Source organism: Trichoderma aggressivum (assembly GCF_033847375.1).
Source record: "Trichoderma aggressivum f. europaeum strain CBS 100526 chromosome Unknown scaffold_029, whole genome shotgun sequence".
NCBI classification, from domain to species: domain Eukaryota; kingdom Fungi; phylum Ascomycota; class Sordariomycetes; order Hypocreales; family Hypocreaceae; genus Trichoderma; species Trichoderma aggressivum.
This window is the reverse complement of record NW_026946395.1, coordinates 309,055-331,915: the sequence shown is the minus strand read 5'-3', so window position 1 is coordinate 331,915 and position 22,861 is coordinate 309,055. Positions and strand designations below refer to the sequence as shown.

The following is a 22,861-nucleotide window of genomic DNA, read 5'->3' as shown; positions in this document are numbered from 1 at the left end:
GCTTTGCTCTCTCTCTCTCTCTCTCTTTCTCTCTCTGTTGCTGAGCTCACCCTTGGAGAGTTCGAGTCACAGGCTTTCGGCATGTCGGGGAGGGGAAAGCGGCCCAGCGAACCATCCATCCAGGACCATCTCACTGCTACACCCCCATCCGAAACGGGCGTAATGTGGGAGACAGAGGCTAGAACATTGCGGTGGCTCGTGTACATGCTCAAGACCTGGCTGTCGATGCCGGCTTGCAGCTTATTCCATGTAGCTGCTGGGTAGGCCTGCCCTGGTCTGGGTTTAGGATTCCAGCCATGACGGCGCCTCGACATTACGTAGATCGTGGTTCGACATGTCGCTTGGCGTCGACCTGTGCCTGGATTCGTTGAGAGAGCAAGAATAGTATATAGATAGCCTTCGGGGGGCGGTGTCATGGCTTGCCGCCCCCCCTCATTCCGCGTTGCTTTGGTTATTTCATACTTCATACTGTTTCATTTTCAACGGCTTTTGATATATACATACCCACGATCAAGAGGAGAAGAAACCACCATCACTCCCCCACGCCGCGTGTTTTCTCCCCCTTCTCTCTCTAAAGTCGTAGTCACAATGCCCGCTGTCAAGGAGTCCGTCCTCCTTGCGCAGCAGCACCTCACAGGCGACGCGATGGCGCTCAAGACTACCGAGGCCACGACCAGGCCGCTTGACATCGTCGATATCCAGAATGCGCGGATCGATATTAACCTCAAGGACGAGATCCTGACTCAGATGAACCCCGAGCAGGGCCCTCGCACGCTGCCCACACTGCTTCTATATGACGAGAGGGGGCTTCAGTTGTTTGAGGATGTATGTCCATGTTTATCCCCTCCAAAAGGATTGAATCAATCTCCTCTTTTCCCTCCCCCTACCCTGTCCCAGAGAAGCGTGTGGCTTTGCAGTTGTGTAACCCAATCGATTGCCAGATTACATATCTGGACGAGTACTACCTCACCAACTATGAAATCGAGCTCTTGAAGAAATCGGCGGCCGAAATGGCCAGTAAAATCCCCGAGGGAGCCATCGTGGTGGAGCTGGGCAGCGGGTTAGTCTCGACCTTTTTTTTTTTCCCAGCTTTGCCTTCAAGATCCCAGCTGGTGTTTGTTGGTGTTGTTAGTCCCTAACTTGGCTTTTGCCTTTGACAATAGAAACCTGCGTAAAGTCTGTCTTCTTCTGCAGGCATTTGAAGATGCCAAAAAGAAGATTGATTATTTCGCACTGGATTTGTCTCAGACGGAGCTGGAGCGCACGCTTGCAGAGGCTCCCGAGTTTGAATATGTAAGCTGCCGGGGCTTGCGCGGGACGTATGACGATGGTTGCGAGTGGCTCAAGCAGGAGGCGATGTTGTCTCGCCCAAAGTGCATCCTGCATCTCGGCTCCAGCATTGGTATGAAGCTTCTATTGGTGTTTTCATGACGTTGATGTGATTGACTGATAATTTTGGTTTCAATTATTCTAGGCAACTTCAACCGTGATGAGGCGGCAGATTTCCTCAGATCGTTTGCAGAGATTCTGCAGCCCACAGATCTCATGCTTGTTGGCGTCGACTCTTGTCAGAACCCGGACAAGGTTTAGTAAGTGCATGCAGATGAAAGCAGAGAAACGATGGTTAGGAAAGTGAGCTAACACAAGAATCGCAATAGCCATGCATACAATGATAGTAAGGGCATCACCCATCAGTAAGACAAGACACCATGACTTATCCAACGCGTCCCAACCTGAATGAAACTGATATCAAATTAATCAGATTCGTTCTCAATGGACTCTCCCACGCAAATGAGATTCTCGGCGACGAAGTCTTCAACGTCGAAGAGTGGAACGTCACCGGAGAGTACGTTTACGACGTCGATGGTGGTCGCCACCAGGCCTTTGTCTCGCCCCTCGAGGTCGCTTCAGTTCTCGGACACATCATCAAGCCCCACGAGCGCATCAAGATTGAGCAGAGCTTCAAGTACTCTGACATTGGTGTCGCCAAGCTGTGGAAGACGGCTGGCTTGGAAGAAGTCACCAGATGGAGCCACAACGGCGAATACGGTATGCTTGGACCATCTCCTCCCCTCTGTTATACGACCAACGCTGACATATTTTGCCAATGTTCAAGGGCTACACATGCTGAAAAAGGCAAAGATGCCCTTCACCAGACTCCCTGAGCTGTACGCCAGCGACACCCTGCCTACCTGGGCTGATTGGGAGAGTCTCTGGGCGGCGTGGGATACCGTCACCCGAAAGATGCTCCCCGACGAGCAGCTCAACGAGAAGCCCATCAAGCTGCGCAACGCGTGCATCTTCTACCTCGGCCACATCCCCGCCTTCTTGGACATTCAGCTGAAGAAGACGACAAAGGCCGGCGGGACAGAGCCCGTCTATTTCCACAGCATCTTTGAGCGAGGCATCGACCCCGACGTCGACAACCCCGAACTGTGCCACGACCACTCCGAAATCCCCGACGAATGGCCTCCTTTGGAAGATATCCTGGCCTACCAGGACCGTGTCCGCGAGAGACTGCAAAGGATGTACGCCAACCCCGACGAATTGGTCGGAGACGTGCGCCGCGCCGTCTGGATCGGCTTCGAGCACGAGGTGCTTCACCTTGAGACTCTGCTGTACATGCTGCTCCAGAGCGACAAGACGCTTCCGCCACCGCACACGGTGATTCCGGATTTCCCAAAGATGGCGCAGAAGGCGTATGCGCAGCGTGTGGCCAACGAGTGGTTTCAAGTCCCGGAGCAGACGATTACTATTGGAATGGACGACCCTGAGGATGAGCACGACTCTAAGCGTCACTTTGGGTGGTGAGACATGCCGTTTCCTGACTAACTAGTTGAAGGTAATCGTTTCTGACACTGCTTTGATTCACAGGGACAATGAAAAACCCGCAAGGCAGGAAAAGGTGCATGCATTCGAGGCCAAGGGCAGACCCATCACCAACGAAGAAGTAAGCCCAAATCTCATACATCTTCAGCCTCGTGACAGAACAAAACTAACCTCGATGCAGTACGCCAAATATCTCTTGTCATCTCACATCGAGGCCCTCCCCGCCTCATGGTCCGTCATCCCCCCCAACTACCACCACAACACCAACGCCACAACCCCCGGCAAGCCCATCCTCAGCGAGCTTCCCGAGAGCTTCATCCACAACAAGGCCGTCCGCACCGTCTATGGCCTGGTGCCCCTGAGATATGCTCTCGACTGGCCTGTGTTCGCCTCGTACGACGAGCTCGCCGGCTGTGCCGCCTGGATGGGTGGAAGAATCCCCACGATGGAGGAGGCCAAGAGCATTTATGCTCATGTCGAGAGGCAAAAGGACATGGCCAAGCAGAGCAAGTTGTCCAATAAGGTCCCAGCAGTCAACGGGTAAGTCATAAACTATCCTTCATCTCCGAATCATCAAGGCAATTCATCAAAGCTAATCACCGGTGTCTCTCAACAGCCACCTTGTCAACGACGGCGTCCAGGAAACTCCCCCATCGGCCGCCTCCCCCTCGTCCCTCTTCGCCGATCTCAGCAGCACCAACACCGGTTTCCTCCACTGGCACCCTGTTCCCGTAACCCCCCACGGCGGCTCCCTCGCCGGCCAAGGCGAGCTCGGCGGCGTCTGGGAGTGGACCAGCACCGTTCTGCGGCCGCACCAAGGGTTCCGCCCCATGACCATCTACCCGGGCTACACGGCCGACTTCTTCGACGACAAGCACAATGTCGTGCTGGGCGGCTCGTGGGCGACACACCCGCGCGTGGCCGGCAGGAAGAGCTTCGTCAACTGGTACCAGAGGAACTACCTGTATGCTTGGGTTGGAGCACGCTTGGTGCGAGATTTGTAGAAGAGGGATTTTTGAGTTGGGGGAGACGACAGTGTTTGACGGTGAGACGGGGCTGGAATGCTGTGGGAAATTGATAGGGACAAACCAGATTGACAACTTTTGGGATATCTACGTCGGAGCACAAGCGATGGAAACGGTTATTGGGGAAGCGTATATAAAGCGCGGACGGTCATTACAGCGTACAGACACAAGTGTCATGAGCTTTTCAGCTCGACTTAGCCCACTCCTTGCTTTGCAATATAACATAAAACATGACTTTCGTTAAAAAAAAAAAAACTTTAGAGGCCGGTGACCATCCCTTTGACTTACAGAGCAACAGAAGACATAATGTCGAGTTTAAAGGCCGAAGTTGACCGGTCCCAACTTAGTAAGGCCATGACAAAGACTGTAGTTAATTTGTAAATTGTCCGAAACAGCCAAAGTATATGACTCGTGGAAAAAAAAGAATCCAACGTCGTCTCATAGTCATCCTGCCGGGTCATCCGGTGGGTCTGTAGGCTGATAATCCATGCATGTATTCATAATGAGCAACTTGGGGCTGGAGTCAACGGAGTAACTAGACAACAATTCCAGACTTGTACCGTCTTATTTAGGGTGGACTATATAAAGGATGTGATGTGCTGCTCCTGTTTTTTCCCCTGGTTTTGAGAGCTTGTTTGATGGTTTTCTCTTTTTTTTTTTTGGCTGGGAGTTTTTCCCGGTGTTGTTTTTTATGCTTGACTTTGATATGAATGCAACCATGCTCAGCAAAACGCCCATCAGAAACACAATGCAGAAGACATGACTATATGCGACGCCAACAAGGCTCGAGGACCAAAAGGAAACTCAACAAATAACAAAAGAAAACGTCAAAATCAAAACAAAAGCAAAAAGGGAACATGTATCATCAAACGTCGTCTTACATCGGCGGCATCTGAACCACCGAATCGCGAATCGCCTCGTCAACATGCCCCCTCCTGATCCCCGGACACGGCCCCAAGCACACAGCCTTGGCCGCCAGCCGCATGATCAAGTTGTCCAGGTTGAACATGATGTTGATGTGCTCCGGGTTGTTGTTCTGGTGATGCATCGCCATGTCCATGGGCAAGACGTGGGCGTCCTCCGTCGCCCACGACGTCGGCGTAAACATCTTCATGCCCGACGGCACGACCTGGACGTCGCGCTGCTGGCCAAAGACGGTGTAGTCGGGGTTGGTAGCGGCAGGAAAGGTCTCGAACGAGGAGGCGTCGGCCGGCATCAGCAAGGGGTCGATGAAGTTTGCGTTTGCGTTTGCGTTTGAGCTTGTGAGGGGGCCTGGGTTGGTCTGCCGGACGAGGCGGACGGGATTGTGCCTGTTGACCTCGTTGAGGTCCGTCGGCTGCGCCGCGAGGCCGACGTCGAGGGGGATTGCTAAGTTGAGCATGTCAGTGTTTGGAGAGTCTTGCCGGATGAAAATCCCCCGCTGCTCGAGATACTCCTCGACGTCGGACGCCTCCAGCCACTCGCCCTGCAGGTCCGGCAGCGCCGTGGACAGCACCGTGCGGGTGCGGCCGAACCGCAGGCGCTGCAGGTTCGGGGGCGCCATCCGCGGCACCATGGAGCCGGACTGGCCCTCGACGAGCCTCAGCATCTTGGGCAGATGCCTGCTGGCCAAGGGGCTGTGCTCGGCGTCGAGCTCGAGCTCGTCGTCCTCGATGTGGATGTAGCGCATGGTCCGCGACAGCAGGTTGTCGCGGCGGTCAAACTGCAGCGGCAGAAGCATGGCCGGCAGCAGGCACATGACGGGCGAGCTGGTGAGGTTGAGGATGCCCGCCGCCCGGTCCACGCACGCCCGCATCAGCCGCTGCGAGATGGTGACGGGCTTGGGCCGCAGGTGGTGGTGGTGGTGGCTGGAGGAGGAAGCGTCCCGCGCCTCCTGGGACAGGATGTAGATGGAGTCGTCGTCCTTACCGTGAGAGTCGGTCACCGTGGCCAGCAGCCCGTCGGCCTGGTCAAACGACGGCCACTCGTCGGCCTGGGCGCTGCGGGCAATGGCCATGATGTTCATGGCCGTCTTGTTGAGCTGCAGCACAAACTCGGACGGCAGGTCCTTTTCGTTGCCCGACGAAAGCTCGTGGAAGCGGATGAACTCGTCCAGCGAGCTGTTGAGGGCCTTTTGCAGGGCGTCAGCCCGGGCCTTTGTCGTGGCGAGCTCATTCTCTTTGCGGCTGCGGTAGGACCGCTGAGCGAGTCGCATTCGAGACCGGCGCTGTGATGGGGAGAAGAGGACAGAGTTAGTCTTCAGTTTGTTCTTGTTTGTTTTGTGTTCTTTTCCTTCTTCTTGTCTTGTCTTCTTGCGGAAGCGGGTGTGTTTGTGTGTGTGTGCAAATTTTCTCTCTCTCTTTTCTTCTTCTTCTCTACAACACTTGTTGGTTTACACAAGGAGCAGCAACAAAACAACAAGGTGAGGCCATTTTGAATCTCCCCCCCTTTTTTCCCACTCTGGCGCCTTGCCTTGATTTTGTAGAAACCAGACAGGGGAATTTGTCGGCTCGCTTCTTCGCTCCTCGTCTGGCCGTTGGCTCGCTCTCGCTCCCACTCACCGAATTATCGTTTGGATCCGCGGGCAGGCTGTCCTTCATACGTGGACGACCGGGCCGTCGCTTCGTAGGAGCGTCCACGCCAGTATCCGCAATCGTACCCGCCGTCTTGCCGCTACTCGCGCTCATGATTAGAAAAACGAAAGGATTTCAAACAGAACAAAAGTGTGTGCCCCTTGAACAGCGTGATTCGACGGCAGATTAATGGCGATGGATCACTGATTTGTCTTCAATTTGTCTCTCTTTGAACAACATTGGATGGTTGACCGTCGCTCCTGGACGCTGAGTGCCGGAGATGACAAATATTTAAATTGTCGCGGTGAGACAAATTAAATCAGGCGAGAGCCGCCTATTAGTTTTGCTCCGGGCTCGACCCACTTCTCCGCTACTCCGCCCAGGGCCTGAGGAGACGGACCCGGAGCTGAGCCCGGAGTTGAAGCCGGCACTAAGTTTTTGGGTGCTGTTTTCGGATATAGTATTTATGTGATTCGTGCCTCGAAAAGGGAGAGACTTGATCAGCAGTGGGTGAGTCGGACATAGCGGCTTTTGCAAGCTCTCGTGCGGTCGTACGTGGTAGGCCTCGATGCTTCCAGTTGTGCGGATTTCGCTGCGAAGCGAGTCGGTGACCATGACGTTATGCGATGTGATGTGGGATGCCCGCGTTGGTCAGGTATGCTGTGTTGGCATTGGTGAGGATTGATGGTCAAGTGGGAGCAAACACAACATTGCTTAGAATATCGGCCTCGCAAAGCTGTCGCCTGTGTTCTTTCTCGACATCAATCTGAGCGTATATAAACCGGCGTGGCTCGACTGCCACCACCCAGACCACCAGCACCAGCTTCAATCCAACAGTTTCATCGACATCATATCCATCATTCTCAAAGAATTCCAACAATCTCAAATTAGCCTCCCTCCAACTTTTATCAAAATGCCTGCCACCGTCTTGAAGCAGCTCGGCAAGAATGGCCCCAAAATCCCTCCCGTCGGATTCGGTGCCATGGGCATCGGCATCGACTGCTACGGCGCAACTGGGTAAAGACAAAAGTCGACGGGATTCTCCAATCACTTCAACTAACAAATGGCATCAGCAACGACGAGGAACGGTTTGCCGTGCTCGACCACGCGTGGAAGATTGGCTGCACTCACTGGGACACCTCGGATGCCTACGGCGACTCGGAGATGCTCATCGGCAAGTGGTTCAAGCTGCACCCCGAGCGTCGTGCCGACATCTTCTTGGCCACCAAGTTTGGTATTCTGGCCGAGGTCCAGGCGGACGGCACCTACAAGGGATCCGTCAACAGCACTCCCGAGTATGCCAAGACTGCCTGCGAGGCGAGCTTGAAGAAGCTCGGAGTCGACTATATCGACCTGTACTATGCGCACCGAGTCGACGGAAAGACGCCCATTGAGAAGACGGTCCAGGCCATGGTCGAGCTGAAGAAGTAGGAAGCCCATCTGTCCAATCCCCAATGTCGACGATATTCTTTATATACTAACCAGGGGGGTCAACAGCGAGGGCAAGATCAAGTACTTTGGCTTCTCTGAAATCTCCGGAGACAGTCTCCGTCGGGCATGCGCCGTCCACCACATTTCCGCCGTCCAGATCGAGTACTCGGCCTGGGCTCTCGAGACGGAGGGCCCCGTGTCCAAGTACCTCCTCAAGGCCTGCCGCGAGCTGGGCGTCGCCACCATCGCATACTCGCCCCTGGGCCGCGGAATGCTGACGGGCCAGTACACCAACACGGCGGAGCTGGAGAAGACGGACTACCGCAACAGCGTCGAGCAGTTCAAGGGCGACAACCTGAAGAAGAACGTGGAGCTGCTCGACAGGTTCAAGGAGGTGGCCGCCAACAAGGGCTGCAGCCTCTCCCAGCTGGCGCTGGCCTGGCTGCTGGCCCAGGGCGACGACATCTTTCCCATTCCCGGCACCAAGAAGACCAAGTACATGGACGACAACTTCGGCGCTCAGGACGTCCGTCTGACTCCGGGCGAGGCCGGTGAGATCCGGAAGCTGGTGGAGAATCTCGGAGTTGCTGGCGACCGGGATGTGGCCTTTAACCAGTATGCTGACACGCCCGCTCTGTAAGGGGCTGATGATGGTGGTAAAACTCCGAGTCGCGGAATTGAGCCCCGGGGGAGGAGATGTTTTTAGAAGGCGTCCATGTAACGTGTTATCAAGAGGAAAAGCAAAGATTGTTGTTTTTTGTTCTGTTCCGTTCTCTTCTGTTTGTTTGTTTGGTGACGATGACTTTTGTTTGTTTGTTTGTTCTTGTTTGCCGTACGACATGTGTCATTTACAGCGTGACAGGCAGAGTGGATGGACAACGTGACTGCGCCGCTCATGTACCTATGCGGTAGCCCGTGTCGGCAGCCCGCCTGGCTTGTACTCGTATGCGAGATAAATCCAACATCGTCCACTGCATTTTTCTCTCACATTTCTATATTTAGCCTCAACTGCGCTCAGCTGTGAAAAGGCCTCAATCCCGCCCGCAGGACAGGCGATACTTGCAGGTACTTTGTCTCTGCTGAGATCCAGTCTCGAGGCACAAAATACAGGCAGAGCATTGAATCGTCCGTCTGTTGAGTTCAGTTTCACCTCCCGGACAGCAATCAATGGTAGATTCGGTTCGAGCATCTTATCACCATGTCCATCATTCACTCATATCCATCCATTCTTCAATCCTACTCTTTTTTTTTTTTTCATCGCCGACCCGGTGATTATGTATTTTTTTTTTTTTCTTCGCCTCTGACGCCGTTGTTGGTTCCTCTTCCACGTAGCAATTCCAATTCTCAATGCAACTTGTCGCGTCGCACGCATTTACTATTGATGCCTTGCAGCAGTCCATCGTAAATCATTTCCCCTTTCTCTCTCCAACCGCCACAGCTCCCTCTCCCTCTCTCTCTCTCCCTCTCCCTCTCCCCTTTTTCTCACCATCCCGAAGTCAGAGCCTTGATATTCCCCCCCCTCCCAAATTCCTCAACCCCAAGCGGCTGGCCCATCCTCATGCGCCAAAGACAGCAGCCTCCAGAAGAAGAAAAAAACATCGTCAGGGAATGTCACAGCAAAACTCCGGCGCAGACTCGCATCGCCCCGCACGCGAATCTCGGCCAGCGGCAGCCAAATCCATATAGGCTAATTGATTGCCCGCTCGTCGACGAAAAACCATGTGTACTTTTTTCTGGTGCCACGTCCTCTGCCCGTGTCCGTATGAAAAGGACTGCGCCATGGCCAGGAACCGCATCATCTTCTGGGACGGCCTGTGGCGTCACAAGACGGCCAAACAGGCCCCGGTTCCGAACTCCGGCACGACGTGTGAGAAGCGCAAGGAGAGGTCCGGGCAGGACGCCGCGCCCGACTGGAAATGTCCGTTCCGGGACCTGCTGGGGTGGATGGTGGAGTTGACGTATGTCATTGACACGAAGCCGTGTGCCGAGTGTAGACACAAGTGCAAGGCTCGCTTTGACAAGAGGATCGAGGAGGAAGAAAGGGCAGCTGAGCGGGAAAGGCAAGGGGGGGATATACCACAGTGATTCCAACGGTTTGGTTTGGTTTGGTTTGGTTTGGTTCGGTTGGATGTTATGGGTGATGACGACATGACGCATGATGAGATGCCGATATGAGTTTGTTCGAGTGCGAAATGATTTCAGCCTGGTATTGGACGAGTCGTGGGATGGGTAATGGGATGAGAGGCGGCCCCTTGGATGGATAGGGGGCTGGCTTTCCGGTTGCGAGACACCGGTACTTGATGGTATCCCAGCGCCATCTTTATTGCATGATTGATGTTGGCAAGCATGAGCAAGACTGTCAGTCAAGGTATTCGAATTACATAGCTTGTGATGTACGAGAAAGAACATGAAAGCATACTGTTTCCATGCAGAGGACACGTTGCAGTGTCTCATCATCTATTCTCATCTCATCATTACAGTAACAAGAGGTGATGATGAATGAAACATACAGAACAGTCTCCAAATGCCATAATGAGGAAAGCGATCACGGTGTGTATAGTTAAAAGTGTCCGTAGAAAGATAGGTACATATCTCAAGAGCCCCCTGATGAGATTCCTCACAGCACATCGTAGTCATGCCCAGAGCCCATGTACATTCGACTAGAAGCCATGATAGAGTCTCTCATTACATACCAACACCATTCCAAATACATCCCCCATCCGATATTCCTTCAACACCAATCTGGGTTACACTAAATCTATACGCACATGTATGCACTCAGGAGCTGCTGCGTTACCCTGCAGGCAGTCATGCAATCCACAACTGCAAGGCTGAGCATCCCTCCATCCCTCCATCCCTCCATCTCCAACCGACCAACCCCCAGTTCACTGCCCTCCCCAACACGGCAATAATGACCAAGACGAAACAAAAAAGAACCTCTTCATCCTTTCGTCTCTTGGCCCGGAAATTTCCCCGGATGGCATAATGCACTCACAGCTTTCCCCGCAAACACGGACAATTATGCAACCAGCCAAATTGCGGGGAGGGAGGATTTGTCCCGGCAGTGTCGATCTTGGCCTCACCAGAGACTCATCCGAGGCCCCGATTTTCAAGCCATGTACGAGTGCAGCAGCCTTCTCTACCAAGGATTCCCAGAAACGTAGTCTAAATGTATGCAGATACTTCTCCCGGAACGGCAGTTGCTTGCGCTGCTCACAACGTGGAGAAGCATCATCGTGCCATGGAAGATCCCCGCAGCGGGCAGGCAAAAATACCCGTCGGCTCGACTGTGATGCCACATATAAAAACAAGGCAATTTGTTACAAGGATGAGTTTTGGTTTTCTATGGGCAAAGAGGTTTCTTTCCCTTTTCGATTGATTGGAGAAATTCCTCAATATGAAGGTTGCTGTTGTGGCCGCGTTGGCCATGAGCCAGACTGGTGTGGCGGCGAGGAAGTTTTGGACCTCGAAGCCGGCTGATCCGGGGAATGTGTTGATGACTGGATTTACGATTGGGAACGGGAGACAGGGAGGTGAGTTTGGCTGAATATGGCAGACGGATGGACTGTGGTTGTCAGTGGCTGACTGACGAATGACCACATAGGCTTACCGCTGGGTATTCCTGGTGATGACTTGCTCTGTCTCAATGATGACAGCATCTGGCGCGGTGGCCCGTTTGCAAACTCGGTAAGACATTTACGGTTGGTCACATAGACTGGCAACTAAGACGCAGATAGAGCTACACGGGAGGAAACCCTTCATCATCGCTGGCTCACTTCCTGCCCGGAATCCAGCAGGCCATCTTCCAGAACGGAACAGGAGGCACGTTGCCGATACTAGCAGCGTATTAAGAGACGCCGCTAACCCTTGTCATCAGATGAATCTGCATTATACGGCGGAACAGCAGACTACGGCTCCTACGAAGCCCTTGCCAACCTCACAGTCTCCATTGAGGGAGTGACCAAGTACTCAAAGTACAAGAGAACGCTGGACCTGGAAACAGCATTGCACAGCGCCGAATTCACTGCAGACGGAGCCACTTTTTCGACGTACGTGAGGCATCACCTCCTTTTCAGACCTTTGTACTTACTCTTGCGTCTAGTGTGCAGTTCTGCTCCTTTCCCGACCAAGTCTGCGTCTACCACGTCAGCTCCAACAAACCACTACCCCGAATCACCTTTGGTCTGGTCGACAATTATCGCACCAACCCGCCTTCCACTGTCAAATGCTCATCCAGCGGCATCTGGCTGAGCGGACGAACTGTGGCCAACGACGGCGAGGGTCTCATTGGCATGAAGATTGATGCCCAGGCCCGCGCTCTTCCTTCTGCCGGACTAAAAGCCACATGCAACAGCAACGGCCAGACCGTTCTCAGCACAAGATCTGCAAAGTCGGCCACCATTGTCGTGGCTTCGGGCACAGAGTACGACGCAACCAAGGGCAATGCTGCTCACGACTACTCCTTCCGAGGAGCGGATCCGTATCCTGGCGTTGTAAAGACGATAAGTGCCGTGTCCAAGAAGAGCTACAACACGATCCTTGACAGCCACGTAAAAGACCATGGCGAGTGGTTTAACAAGTTCACTTTGGATCTTCCCGATCCCCATAACTCTGCAGACGTCGACACGATGGATCTGATTGCAAACTACTCGACAGAAAAGGGAGATCCCTTCATTGAGAATCTGCTGATTGAGTATGGACAATACATGTTCATTGCTTCGTCGCGGCCGGGATCGCTGCCCCCGAATCTGCAGGGTTCATGGGCTCCGGATGGAAACCCGGCGTGGAGCTCCGACTACCACATCGATGTCAATGTGCAGATGTAAGCAATCACCTTGTCTGAACTTGGGTCATCTAGTTTACTGACAGAAGTTCCATCAGGAACCACTGGCATGTCGAAAAGATGGGCTTGGGCGGCCTGACTGATCCTCTCTGGGACTTTATGACTTACACCTGGGTTCCTCGTGGGACGGAGACGGCAAACCTATGGTACAACGTGAGCGGCTGGGTTGCCTTTACCAATCTCAACATCTTTGGCCATACGGCGTGAGTTATCAAGCAGATTGATTGCGGATTCTTCTTCTGACGTTGAGTAGCCAGGAAAACGACGCAACTTGGTCAAACGTTGCACACGACATTGCCTGGATGAGTACGTGTCCAATCGTTGGTGACGGCAGAGAAAGGGAAGCCATTGCTAATCACATTCGATAGTGGCGCACGTGTGGGATCGTTACGACTATGGCCGTGACAAGAAATGGTATGCCTCTGTGGGATATCCCCTCATGAAGGGCGTGGCGAGCTTCTGGGTCGACATGATGGTGCCGGACGAATACTTCAACGACGGCACCTTGGTTGCCAACCCTTGCAACTCTCCAGAGCATGGCCCAACGGTAAGTTGAGTCTGGAACCATCTCGTTTTTAGACAAGATGCTGATTGAAATTTGATAGACTTTTGGGTGTGCTCAGTTCCAGCAGGTGGTCTGGGAGCTCTTCGACCACATCATCAAAGATTGGGATGCGTCGGGTGATCCTGACACGGCCTTTTTGAAGCGGGTCAAAGAATCGTACAGCAAACTTGATCCGGGCGTCCATGTTGGAAGCTGGGGCCAGATCCAAGGCAAGCGTTTTTTGCCCGTATCAAAGAGACTGACAAGCTAACCGCCTCTGCAGAATGGAAGATGGACATTGACACCAAAAACGACACGCATCGTCACTTGTCTCACTTGTACGGATTCTACCCCGGCTATGTCATCTCCAGCGTCTACGCAGACAACAAGACCGTCATGGACGCCGTCGCCACCAGCTTGTACTCTCGCGGAAACGGCACCGAGGACTCCAACACGGGCTGGGAAAAGGTCTGGCGAGGAGCGTGCTGGGGCCAACTGGGCGTCACCGACGAGGCATACAAAGAGCTCAAGTACACCATCGACATGAACTTTGCGGCCAACGGACTGTCGGTGTATACAACTGGCAGCTGGCCGTATGAGGTCACTCTGCCCTTCCAGATCGATGCCAACTTTGGTCTTTCGGCGAACGCGCTGGCTATGCTGTATACCGACCTGCCCAAGAAATGGGGCGACAACAGCGTTCAAAGGGTGATTCTCGGACCGGCGATTCCCAAGGAATGGGCTGGTGGAAGCGTTAAAGGAGGGAGTCTGAGAGGAGGCGGGACGGTCGATTTCAGCTGGGACGACGAAGGAGTCGTGAATCGGGCGGTGGTGCACGGGAGAAGGTTGCCGCTGGTGGTGGTGAATAAGAATGGCAAGGTGCTAGCAAGACGCTGAAGAGAGAGAGACGATGTTGGCTGAAATAAATGAAGGAATAAAAGCACAGAACAAGCAGCAAATGTTGTTGTGCAGCAACCTTGATCTCGGTCTCTTTGAATTGAAGGCGGATGATTAAAGATGGAAGATGCGAGGTGGAGATTTGGGATCAAGAAAAGAAACGCACTGGAAGCTCCCCCTAAACTTTGCCGCTAAACAACCTTGGACGGGCGCCTGTAAAATACCCGGACATCAACCCCATCGATAAGGTAGAATTGAGCTTACCGCCCTTGTGCCTGGTGGCGACTGTGGCCAATGAATGACGCATTTGATCCCGCATCAGAGGCGTCACCAAAACTGGCGCTTGCACGGCCAACCAAGAGACGCCGTGATGACGTTTGCATGTGACGGGCGCCTGTTTTCCAAGAAGAAGATAAAATGGGAATCACCATGATGCTATTTAATGGGCTTTTGGGGTGGCGGCAGATGCTCTTTTGACGCAGGTTGAGCTTCTGCTTCTGTCTCTGCCTCTTCTTCTGCAACATACATCGGGGCCCTTCAGTGCTTCATCCGCTGCCGCATGCACTGAACTGATCCATCCAAAGCTCTAAAGCACCGACAGCCCCGCCGACGAACCATTGCAAACAACCCTGCGTCGTCACATCAATTTGATTTGATTGCGTTGCATCACATCGCATCGCATCGCATCGCCTGTACATTAAATCCTCGTCCCATCAACATCCAGGTTTGCCGGTATTGCTCAATACATCTTCGCCATCATCATCTCATCACCATCATGGCCTCTGGACACAATGTTCGCAACGGTCCCTCTCCAACGTTACCCCATAGAACCCCCGACTAACTCGCAACCTCGTCAGGACCCGAAGCTGCTCTACTCGGTCGAGGGCATCAAGGCTTACCACATCGCAAATGGCTCCGAGCAGTCTCTAACGCCCTCGGGGCCTCAGACCCTGTCCCTGCTCATGGTCCCAACCTCGTCTGGCTTTGCTGATGCCACCGGAATCGGCAACGGAGAGCAAGACTTCTATCTTCACCTCCATCTCCCCCCCGAGCTTGACCTTCCACTGCCCGCGACCACGCAAATCTACCACCAGCCCCCCAGCAGCTACCTGATTCCGCGATGGGATCTCGGCCCCGGCAACGGCGCATTCACACGCCTAGAGTTTCCCGTCGTCGGAAGCAGGCCTGGCGTGCAGGAGGACGTCGACACCTTTGAGACCATTCTGGCCCAGTGCACCGCATTCCTCGAGAGGGCGCCGGCTCCCCCTCCGGAAAAGCGCCGGCCTACCGAGCGCAAACCATCTGACGCTGCCAGGGCAAAGGCGAGAGAAGCTGGCAGAGATGAACCACCCGCCTATAACCCGGCCAACTTTGAGCCCGGCGAAGGTTATGCCCCGGGCAGCCATAGCTCGCACGTTGCGGGGCGCATCGTGTTGGTTGACGAAGAGGATGGCAGCGTCATGGGAGAGCTGAGCGATGGTTTCAATGTCGTCGAAGACAGTGCCATTAAGCCCGGGTCCAAAGGTGAGCATATTCCCCTGCCATGCCCCCCAAGTCCGCTGTTGCCAGAAGCTCACCTATTTCGTCTTTAGAACCCGTCGAGATTATCCTTCCCGCCGATGGCAGCCACAACATCTCCGTTCAGCCCGCCTACGACTACATCGAAGATGCTATGCACCCGGCATACAGAACATCGACTATTGTCTCGTCGGCGTCAAAGGCATCGCGGCTGCTTATTACCACATCCGACTATGTCGCAAAAGTAATGCAGAACCAAGCCGACAACTTGACCAAGAGCATGAAGCCTGCCGCAAAGCCCATGACATTTGCCCCCACCACCCACGATCACATACGCCGTATCAATCAGTATTCCACAAAGGTCGCCACCTTGTCGGCCCAGACCATTGGTTCCATCAATCAGTTTGCTCAGAATTTCGGCGCCGGCATGTCCAAGCGCAAGGATGGCCGGGCTCGAGGATATGACAAGGAGGGAAACGTCATCGAGACTTACAAGCCGGGCGTGCTCAACAAGAGCTTGATGGCCTTTAACACGGTCGTCGACGGCATGGAGCATGCTGGGCGGACTTTGCTTACCGGCACGACGGCGAGCATGTCCACGGTTGTTGGCCACCGCTGGGGCCCTGAGGCGGGCGAGCTCTCCAGAAACCTCGGAAGCGGGTTCAAAAACGTCGGACTCGTTTACATCGACGTTACCGGTGTTTCTCGTCGTGCCATTCTCAAGAGCGTTGCCAAGGGCATGGTTGTCGGCAAGGTCAAGGGAGGCGGCCAAATCATTGTCGGCGGCGACAACGGATCCGACGCAGCCCTTGTCTCTGGAGGCAACGGTAATGGCAATGGCAACGGCAACGGCAACGGCAGCAGCAGTGGAAGAGGCAACGGCAACGGCAGTGTAAGAGGCAACGGTAACGGCAACGGCAATGGCAATTCAAGCACAATACACAACACATACGGCGGCGAAATCAATATCCCCGGGAACAAAGATTGGGATGCAAAGGGGGTTAGGGAGGGGAAGAAGCCGGCCTGGTGATGTGTGTGTGTTGGAGTGTGTGTATGACTGGTGCTGTACATTGATACCACTGATATGAGTGATGACCACCTACCTATAGTAGTAGTGCATTTCGAACGCTATTTTGTAATATGATGTAAGCAAATACGATTCTTGACATGTTGAGACCATCAATTGTTGCTGCTCTCATGATTGATTGATATGTAGGTACGTATTTGCGACAACCGTTGTAGACTTTGCACCAAAGAATGAGAATCACGTGCGCACGCGGACAGGCGATGACGGCACAATTCCGCCAGCTCAAGATGGCTTCTAGAACCATCAATTTAACCAAACGCGTCAAAGAGGCGCTTTTCCTCTGCCACCAACGCTCTCTCCTTCGCCATGCACAAATCACGGATTCTCCGATTCTAAACGAATAATATCCAGCTTCAAATCGAAAAACTCACCGCCTGCGATGCCAATTCGCAGCTCGAATGCTTCGTTTGCTTGACCCCCGTCCGCCTTGAACCCCACCAACTGCACCGTGTCCCGCGATCCAAAGACAAAGATTGGCTTCAAAGCAACCAATGTGCCGATTCGAGCTCCTGGGCGTCGTTATTCTTATCGTTCAGCGCATCGGAGACTCGCTCAGGGCCAGAAAAGCCAGCAAGAGGTCCGTCACCAGCACGGAATGCTCGGCCTCTCATAGCTCTGACGCCTGACCTGACTTTTTTCGCATTCTCTTCCAGATCCTTGTCCTCGCAGCCCGAGCCATGCTCCACGAGATCCTCCTCTCTCTCTCGGGGCATCCGTCGCCTCTCCTCCGAGCCGGAGCTGCCGACTCGAGCCCGGTGTCCGGCGTCACGCCTTCGGAACGCCAGCTACTAGCCTCGGCGGCGCATCTCAGCGACATCCACATCAAGCTCATCAAGTACGCCGGCCAGACTGCCGGTGCTCACGCGTCGCCGATATGCAGGGCCGTGGGCACGGCGATCCAGTCGATTCACCTATCTGCTTTCCAGCGCAAGATATTGGAGGTGGAGGAGAGCATATTGAAGGAGGACCCGGAGCTGGTGGGCGAATACAACATCGTGCCTCTGACGGCCGTGATGGGAGAGTTCACCCAATGGACGAGGCGCTTTGAATGGCTCTGGGATATTGTTCAGTTCATGATGCTCAAGGACGAAAAGGGTCCCTGTCGTGGTTCTCAAATCATGAACCGTCTGCGAACTGAGCTGCAGAGCGGCTATCGGGACGTGGAAGAGGCGGCGATGAGCTTGGTCAAGGTGGCAGAGACTGCATGGCTGAAACAGGTGTCGGCTTGGGTTCTCTATGGGAGACTGCCGAACTTGGGAGGCAACGACTTTTTTATCCAAAAGGTGGACGGGACTGCCGAGTACATTTACGAGCCAGAACTTCTCCCCGGGTTCGTCACGCCAGCCACAGCGACGTCGATGCTCTTCATCGGCAAATCACTCAACCACACGCGCGTTAGAGCAACAGTCGACTCGGGCATGGGAGGATTAGATCACCTCTCGACAAAGCTTCAGGAGTTGGCCAGTCTGTCTTTCCCCGTCAATGGCGCCACATTCGCGAGAACCATTGTCTCGATTCGACTATCACTCTCACAAAATACCCTTCAAAAGATCTTACCCACAGCAAAAGTCATTGAGACGTTGCAGCTGCTCCGAGAATTCTTCCTACTGGGAAGGGGAGAGTTTGCCATGGCCTTGACGCAGGAAGCAGACGACAGAATCCGAAACCGCTGGAGAAGAGCAGGCAATCTAGCGCACGAGAGCAAAGACGGGGTGAAAAACGTGACCGTGAAAGACGGAGAAGTCTCTGCCGTTTTGGCAAGGACCTGGGCCGTCCTCGTAGCCATGCAGCGGAACCAAGTAGAAGAAGACGAGCTGCTAGAGCTCGCAAGAGACTTACTTCGGCTACACCTCACAAAGGCCAGCCTCACGCCCGTCAACGTCAGTCCAGGCCTCAATGCCGAGGAAGCCAAGTTGCTTGCCTCGTCACCATTCCGAAACCTGCTCTTTTCAACTCCCGTAATTCTGTCCATTCAGCTGCCGTCCCCCCTCGACATGGTCGTCTCACCCTCCGACCTCCAACTCTACTCCTGCATCAATTCTTACCTCATGTCTATGCGTCGAGCCCACATCCGCCTCACCGACCTATGGAAAATCACCTCCCTACGACGACATCATCCTGCACCCCGCGGGGCAACCGAATACGCCGGCATCCTCCGCGAGCGGTGGTCAGCCCGAGGAGCAGCCCTCCGGAGCTCCTGGACAACCGCCAGCGCAGCCATCTTCTTCCTCGGCGAAACAGAAGCATACTTTCAGACAGAAATCGTCGAGGGCCTCTGGGAAGGCTTCCTCACCTGGCTGACGGGAAAAGAACGACGGCGAGAAGGCGGTCGCTCCGGCGCCGCAACGCCAGCCGCACACTCCGCGAAACACAGCACCGCAACCATGGACTGGAGACCCAGCTCCTCCAGCAACGCCGCAAACCCAAACGACGTGTCCAAAATCCTCGCGCGTCCCGCCCCCGATCCGCAAACCCTCACGACCGCGCACTCCTTGTACCTCCGCACGCTCGTCCACCGTCTGCTCCTCACACAACCCGCCTTCACGAACCTCCTCTACACGCTCCTCAACCACATCGACCATCTCGTCACGCACATCCAGAGGCTACACTCCATATTCACGTCCATCGACCTCGAGACCGACGCCGGCGTGCTCGATTCTTCCACCGATCTCAACCGCGAAGAGCAGCACACCATGGCGCTCATACGGGGGGTGGAGGACAAGATCCAGAGGGGCATAGAAGACGTCATTGCTGCGCTGCGGGCCCTCGAGGGCGACGTCGAGTTTCTCGCAAGGTGGGAGGGCCTTGATGGCACGGAGGACGGGCATGAGGAGTATGGCGATGGGGAAAAGTACGTTCCTGTGAGGGTCGGGGGGATTAATCGTCTGTTGATGAAGCTGGACTTTGGATCGTGGATTACAACGCAGGGAGAGTATATATAGAAAGGAGTATGTGGTTTATTCATCTTAAACACTGGCGTCATCTTGTTATTTGTTATGCTAGGCGTTGTAGTATTTTTCATGTCAAATTCACTTCATACAAGGACGAGCAAAAAAAAAGGAAGCCATCAAGATGGAGCCAAATAATTTCGTTCTCAATTCATGGGAGCCCAAGAAAGCTCATAATATCCCAGCCAATCTATATGTGTACCAATTTATATACGCTATATCCAAATGCCATCATATCAGAGGTCATATCCATCCATAAATCCCAAAAAAGAACAGCGCAACAATCTCTCGGCGCTCAAATGATTCGCAAAGGGGGAAGGTTGTGATTAGAAGAAGGGAAAAAAAGCCAAAAAAAAAAAGAATTCCCAAGCGCCAGCAATGTATATGTGTATGTAATGTATCCCGTTATATATCCCTTATCCCATGCAATTATGCAAATCCCTTTTTTTTCTTCTCTCGCTCGTCATGAAGGTTGCGCTTCATGTTCACATCAAATTCCAAATTTCAAATTCCAAAATAAAAAAAAAGCAGACGCTCGCTAATGTCATGACATGTTCATAAAAAAAATCCTTTTATCTTTCCGGTCGTAATGGTTTGTACAAAGGAAAATGCAAGACAAATGAAAGGTTAAATGAGTGTGAGGTAGAGACTGGACGATGAGTGCGTCCCATCGCTTTATTCTATAATGTTTCGTAAGTCGTATTTCATGAGATGGTGATTGTGTTTATGTGTGTTTGTCGTGTTATTCAAGATTTACTGAGTCGTGTAGAGTTTCTTCTGTTTTTATAGAATGCGATGTGTCTGTTTCGGTTTCTGTGTTGATAGTATTTGTGAAGAAAAAAAATCTGTCGATGTTGTTTGCAAATGCACGCTTTAATAAGCGAGGACAGTGTGTCCCCTGAGGTTTCGCAGTGGGCCAAGAGCATGGGCTTTGTTCAATAGGCCGTGGACAAGAGCCTTTGTTCGGGGCTGTGGGGCCGAAACAGTGATGTTCTTGCTCACAACGGCGGTAGAAGGAGCGGCAGTGGCCGTGGCAGTCGCTCCAGGAGCCGTGTGAGGCCGGGCTGGGGTGGTGGGACGGGTGTGAGTACCAGCCTTCTTAGCCGGAGGCCAGCGGCTGAGAATGGAGTCGTCGACGACAGCAATGAGGCCGGTGGCGATGATGACACTGGGTTAGAAAGCAGGTTAGAAACAGCAGAATGCATGCAGTAGGAGGACAACAACTTACTCAGCAACGTCAGTGAGGGCCTCGATGATAGAGCTGTCGTTGATCCACATGTAGCAGGGGGGAATCCAGTTGCCCGCAGCCTGGTCAGCCTCGACCTGGTTTGGGGCCCGGCCTTCCGGCGTAATAACCGCCACAGGCTCCGTCTCCTTGTCGCGAATCAGATGAAAGGCGGCCTTTCCAAGCGCCTTGTCCATAACCCGGCGCCAGGCGTAGGTGTGTCCCCACCACTGAAAGTCGTACTGCTTGCCTGGGCGACGCACAATGTCCACGCGGGCGTAGTTGCTGAACTCGAGCTTGAGCGTGTTGAGCGGGATGGGGCGGGCCGAGGGGAGCTTGGGCTCGTCCGAGTCGGAACCAGCCACATCCTCAGAGTAGATGGAGCCACCGCAGCCCCAAGAGTTGTTGCTGCCGATTGAAGGACGACGAGGGTTGGGAGTAGCAGCCACGGCAGCGGCCTTTTCGGCAGCGGCGCCGCTCGATCGGCGGAATGAGGTCTTGACCGAGCGCAGGGCACTGGTGACGGAGCGTGAGAGGGAGGATGAGGAAGAGGTTGCTGCCCGCTCATGGTGGGGGTTGGCACCCTTGGAGTTGCAAACCTCGCGGCCAGAATCGCGGCAGTATCGTCGCAGGGAGAATTCTCGCTTGGCAAGATCATGCATGCGCAGGTGGAAGAGCTGGATGGCAACAGCACGGCGACGGCGGGATGAGTTATCCGGCACGATGGCGTCGACGCGGAGGTTCATGTTACCATCGGCGGTTCGGTCGTCATGTCGGATGGTCAGACGGTCCATTGACGGGAAGAGATGCGCAAACGTCTCGGGGTCTGAAGATCGGACTGAGATCTCGGGCACTGGCATGCAGTTGTACGGAGGCAGCGTAGAAGGAGGAATACCCGATACGGCGCAGTTGTCTCCCTCGGCATCCTTCTTGTCACTGTCCGAGTCGTGGTGGGACTCTGAAGACCTGTCGTCTGAGTAGGCAGAGTCGTATGTGTAGACGGATGAAGACGAGTCGGAGCCAGTGTCGACGATGGAGGGGGGCAGGTCTTCCCAAGTATCGCGCTCCCAGGTATCCCTCGATGAGTGACGGGAGTCGTCGTAGTAGGAACCAGACACGTAGCTGGAAGTCTGATCATGTTGACGACTTGACGCATAGTAGCGGCTTGAAGCTGTTGTGGAATTCCTGCTACGAGCCATGCTAGAGGCCGTGGTCCTGCTAGCCCTTGACGCCGCGCGAGCCTGTCGCCTTGAAGGGACGGCCATTGCTGTTATGTGTTGAGCAATAAAGGGTTTGAAGTAATTGGTTTTGAGAATTGATAAAGGCTGTTATCAAAGTATCTTTGTCTGTTGCGAAGCGGTTGGTTGTAGTTGTTGATATGTTATATAAGATAGAGAGGTAGGTGGTGTAGGTGTTAGTGAATTTGGTCTTGTCCTTGGTGAGAGTCGGTGTCGGTTTATATCAAGAGCACAAGCTAATGACAAACGCGACGGCGACCCAATCATGCAATTGTGCACATAAGCTGCAAGCTCTATCGAGTTTTCGGAATGTAGACGGCAAGGGACGTCATTAGAGTGCAGAATGCGTGTGTTTTGGTCAAAGGTCGAAGTGCTATATCGAGCTATGAAGTCGAGAGTCTTCCAAGCGTAAGATCATGATCGCACCCGTGGTGTGATATATGTGCAAAGACTCGACCCCCTCCGTTATGTCATCTCACCTTCGGATGCGCCAGTCACTCGTGCATTCTAGCGGATCTATTAGGCGGCAAGCCACTCTCGACTCTTTACTGTGTTCGGCATGCACTCCTTGGGCCAAATGAGAGATACAGCAAGGCATGCAAGCCCAGAGGAGGGAACAAAACATGGAGGTGGTTAATGGGATGGGGGACAAGGGGGCGTGTGAACCGGGTAGAGTCCAAAGGTCCGCCGGGGCTGTGTGTGTAAGGCGAGTGGCCCAATACCG

At 53.8% G+C, this 22,861-nt stretch overlaps 8 protein-coding genes across 8 annotated transcripts; 6 read left to right on the top strand and 2 right to left on the bottom strand.

Moving 5' to 3' along the window:
* Positions 1–588: 588 nt before the first annotated feature.
* Positions 589–3,833, top strand: Triagg1_7014 (uncharacterized protein; the record flags this gene model as incomplete). Its single annotated transcript, XM_062901703.1, has 10 exons — positions 589–825; positions 942–1,060; positions 1,164–1,402; positions 1,475–1,589; positions 1,659–1,694; positions 1,763–2,049; positions 2,117–2,807; positions 2,875–2,950; positions 3,011–3,369; positions 3,446–3,833. The coding sequence occupies 10 exons, from the start codon at positions 589–591 to the stop codon at positions 3,831–3,833; spliced, it is 2,547 nt and encodes an 848-aa protein (XP_062754086.1).
* Positions 3,834–4,731: 898 nt separating this feature from the next.
* Positions 4,732–6,048, bottom strand: Triagg1_7013 (uncharacterized protein; the record flags this gene model as incomplete). Its single annotated transcript, XM_062901702.1, has 1 exon — positions 4,732–6,048. The coding sequence occupies one exon, from the start codon at positions 6,046–6,048 to the stop codon at positions 4,732–4,734; it is 1,317 nt and encodes a 438-aa protein (XP_062754085.1).
* A 971-nt stretch (positions 6,049–7,019) lies between these two features.
* Triagg1_7012 (uncharacterized protein) lies at positions 7,020–8,477 on the top strand (the record flags this gene model as incomplete). Its single annotated transcript, XM_062901701.1, has 4 exons — positions 7,020–7,061; positions 7,125–7,423; positions 7,480–7,833; positions 7,892–8,477. 4 exons carry the CDS (start codon positions 7,020–7,022, stop codon positions 8,475–8,477), a joined length of 1,281 nt encoding a protein of 426 aa, XP_062754084.1.
* A 1,139-nt stretch (positions 8,478–9,616) lies between these two features.
* On the top strand, positions 9,617–9,922 carry Triagg1_7011 (uncharacterized protein; the record flags this gene model as incomplete). The annotated part of the gene is made up of 1 exon (XM_062901700.1): positions 9,617–9,922. One exon carries the CDS (start codon positions 9,617–9,619, stop codon positions 9,920–9,922), a length of 306 nt encoding a protein of 101 aa, XP_062754083.1.
* Positions 9,923–11,234: 1,312 nt separating this feature from the next.
* Positions 11,235–14,121, top strand: Triagg1_7010 (CAZyme family GH95; the record flags this gene model as incomplete). Its single annotated transcript, XM_062901699.1, has 8 exons — positions 11,235–11,370; positions 11,715–11,886; positions 11,940–12,659; positions 12,719–12,883; positions 12,934–12,986; positions 13,049–13,227; positions 13,286–13,460; positions 13,508–14,121. The coding sequence occupies 8 exons, from the start codon at positions 11,235–11,237 to the stop codon at positions 14,119–14,121; spliced, it is 2,214 nt and encodes a 737-aa protein (XP_062754082.1).
* A 791-nt stretch (positions 14,122–14,912) lies between these two features.
* Positions 14,913–16,669, top strand: Triagg1_7009 (uncharacterized protein; the record flags this gene model as incomplete). The annotated part of the gene is made up of 2 exons (XM_062901698.1): positions 14,913–15,645; positions 15,714–16,669. The coding sequence occupies 2 exons, from the start codon at positions 14,913–14,915 to the stop codon at positions 16,667–16,669; spliced, it is 1,689 nt and encodes a 562-aa protein (XP_062754081.1).
* A 734-nt stretch (positions 16,670–17,403) lies between these two features.
* Triagg1_7008 (uncharacterized protein) lies at positions 17,404–19,668 on the top strand (the record flags this gene model as incomplete). The annotated part of the gene is made up of 1 exon (XM_062901697.1): positions 17,404–19,668. The coding sequence occupies one exon, from the start codon at positions 17,404–17,406 to the stop codon at positions 19,666–19,668; it is 2,265 nt and encodes a 754-aa protein (XP_062754080.1).
* An 879-nt stretch (positions 19,669–20,547) lies between these two features.
* Triagg1_7007 (uncharacterized protein) lies at positions 20,548–22,164 on the bottom strand (the record flags this gene model as incomplete). Its single annotated transcript, XM_062901695.1, has 2 exons — positions 20,548–20,842; positions 20,903–22,164. 2 exons carry the CDS (start codon positions 22,162–22,164, stop codon positions 20,548–20,550), a joined length of 1,557 nt encoding a protein of 518 aa, XP_062754079.1.
* Between the last annotated feature and the right edge of the window lie 697 nt (positions 22,165–22,861).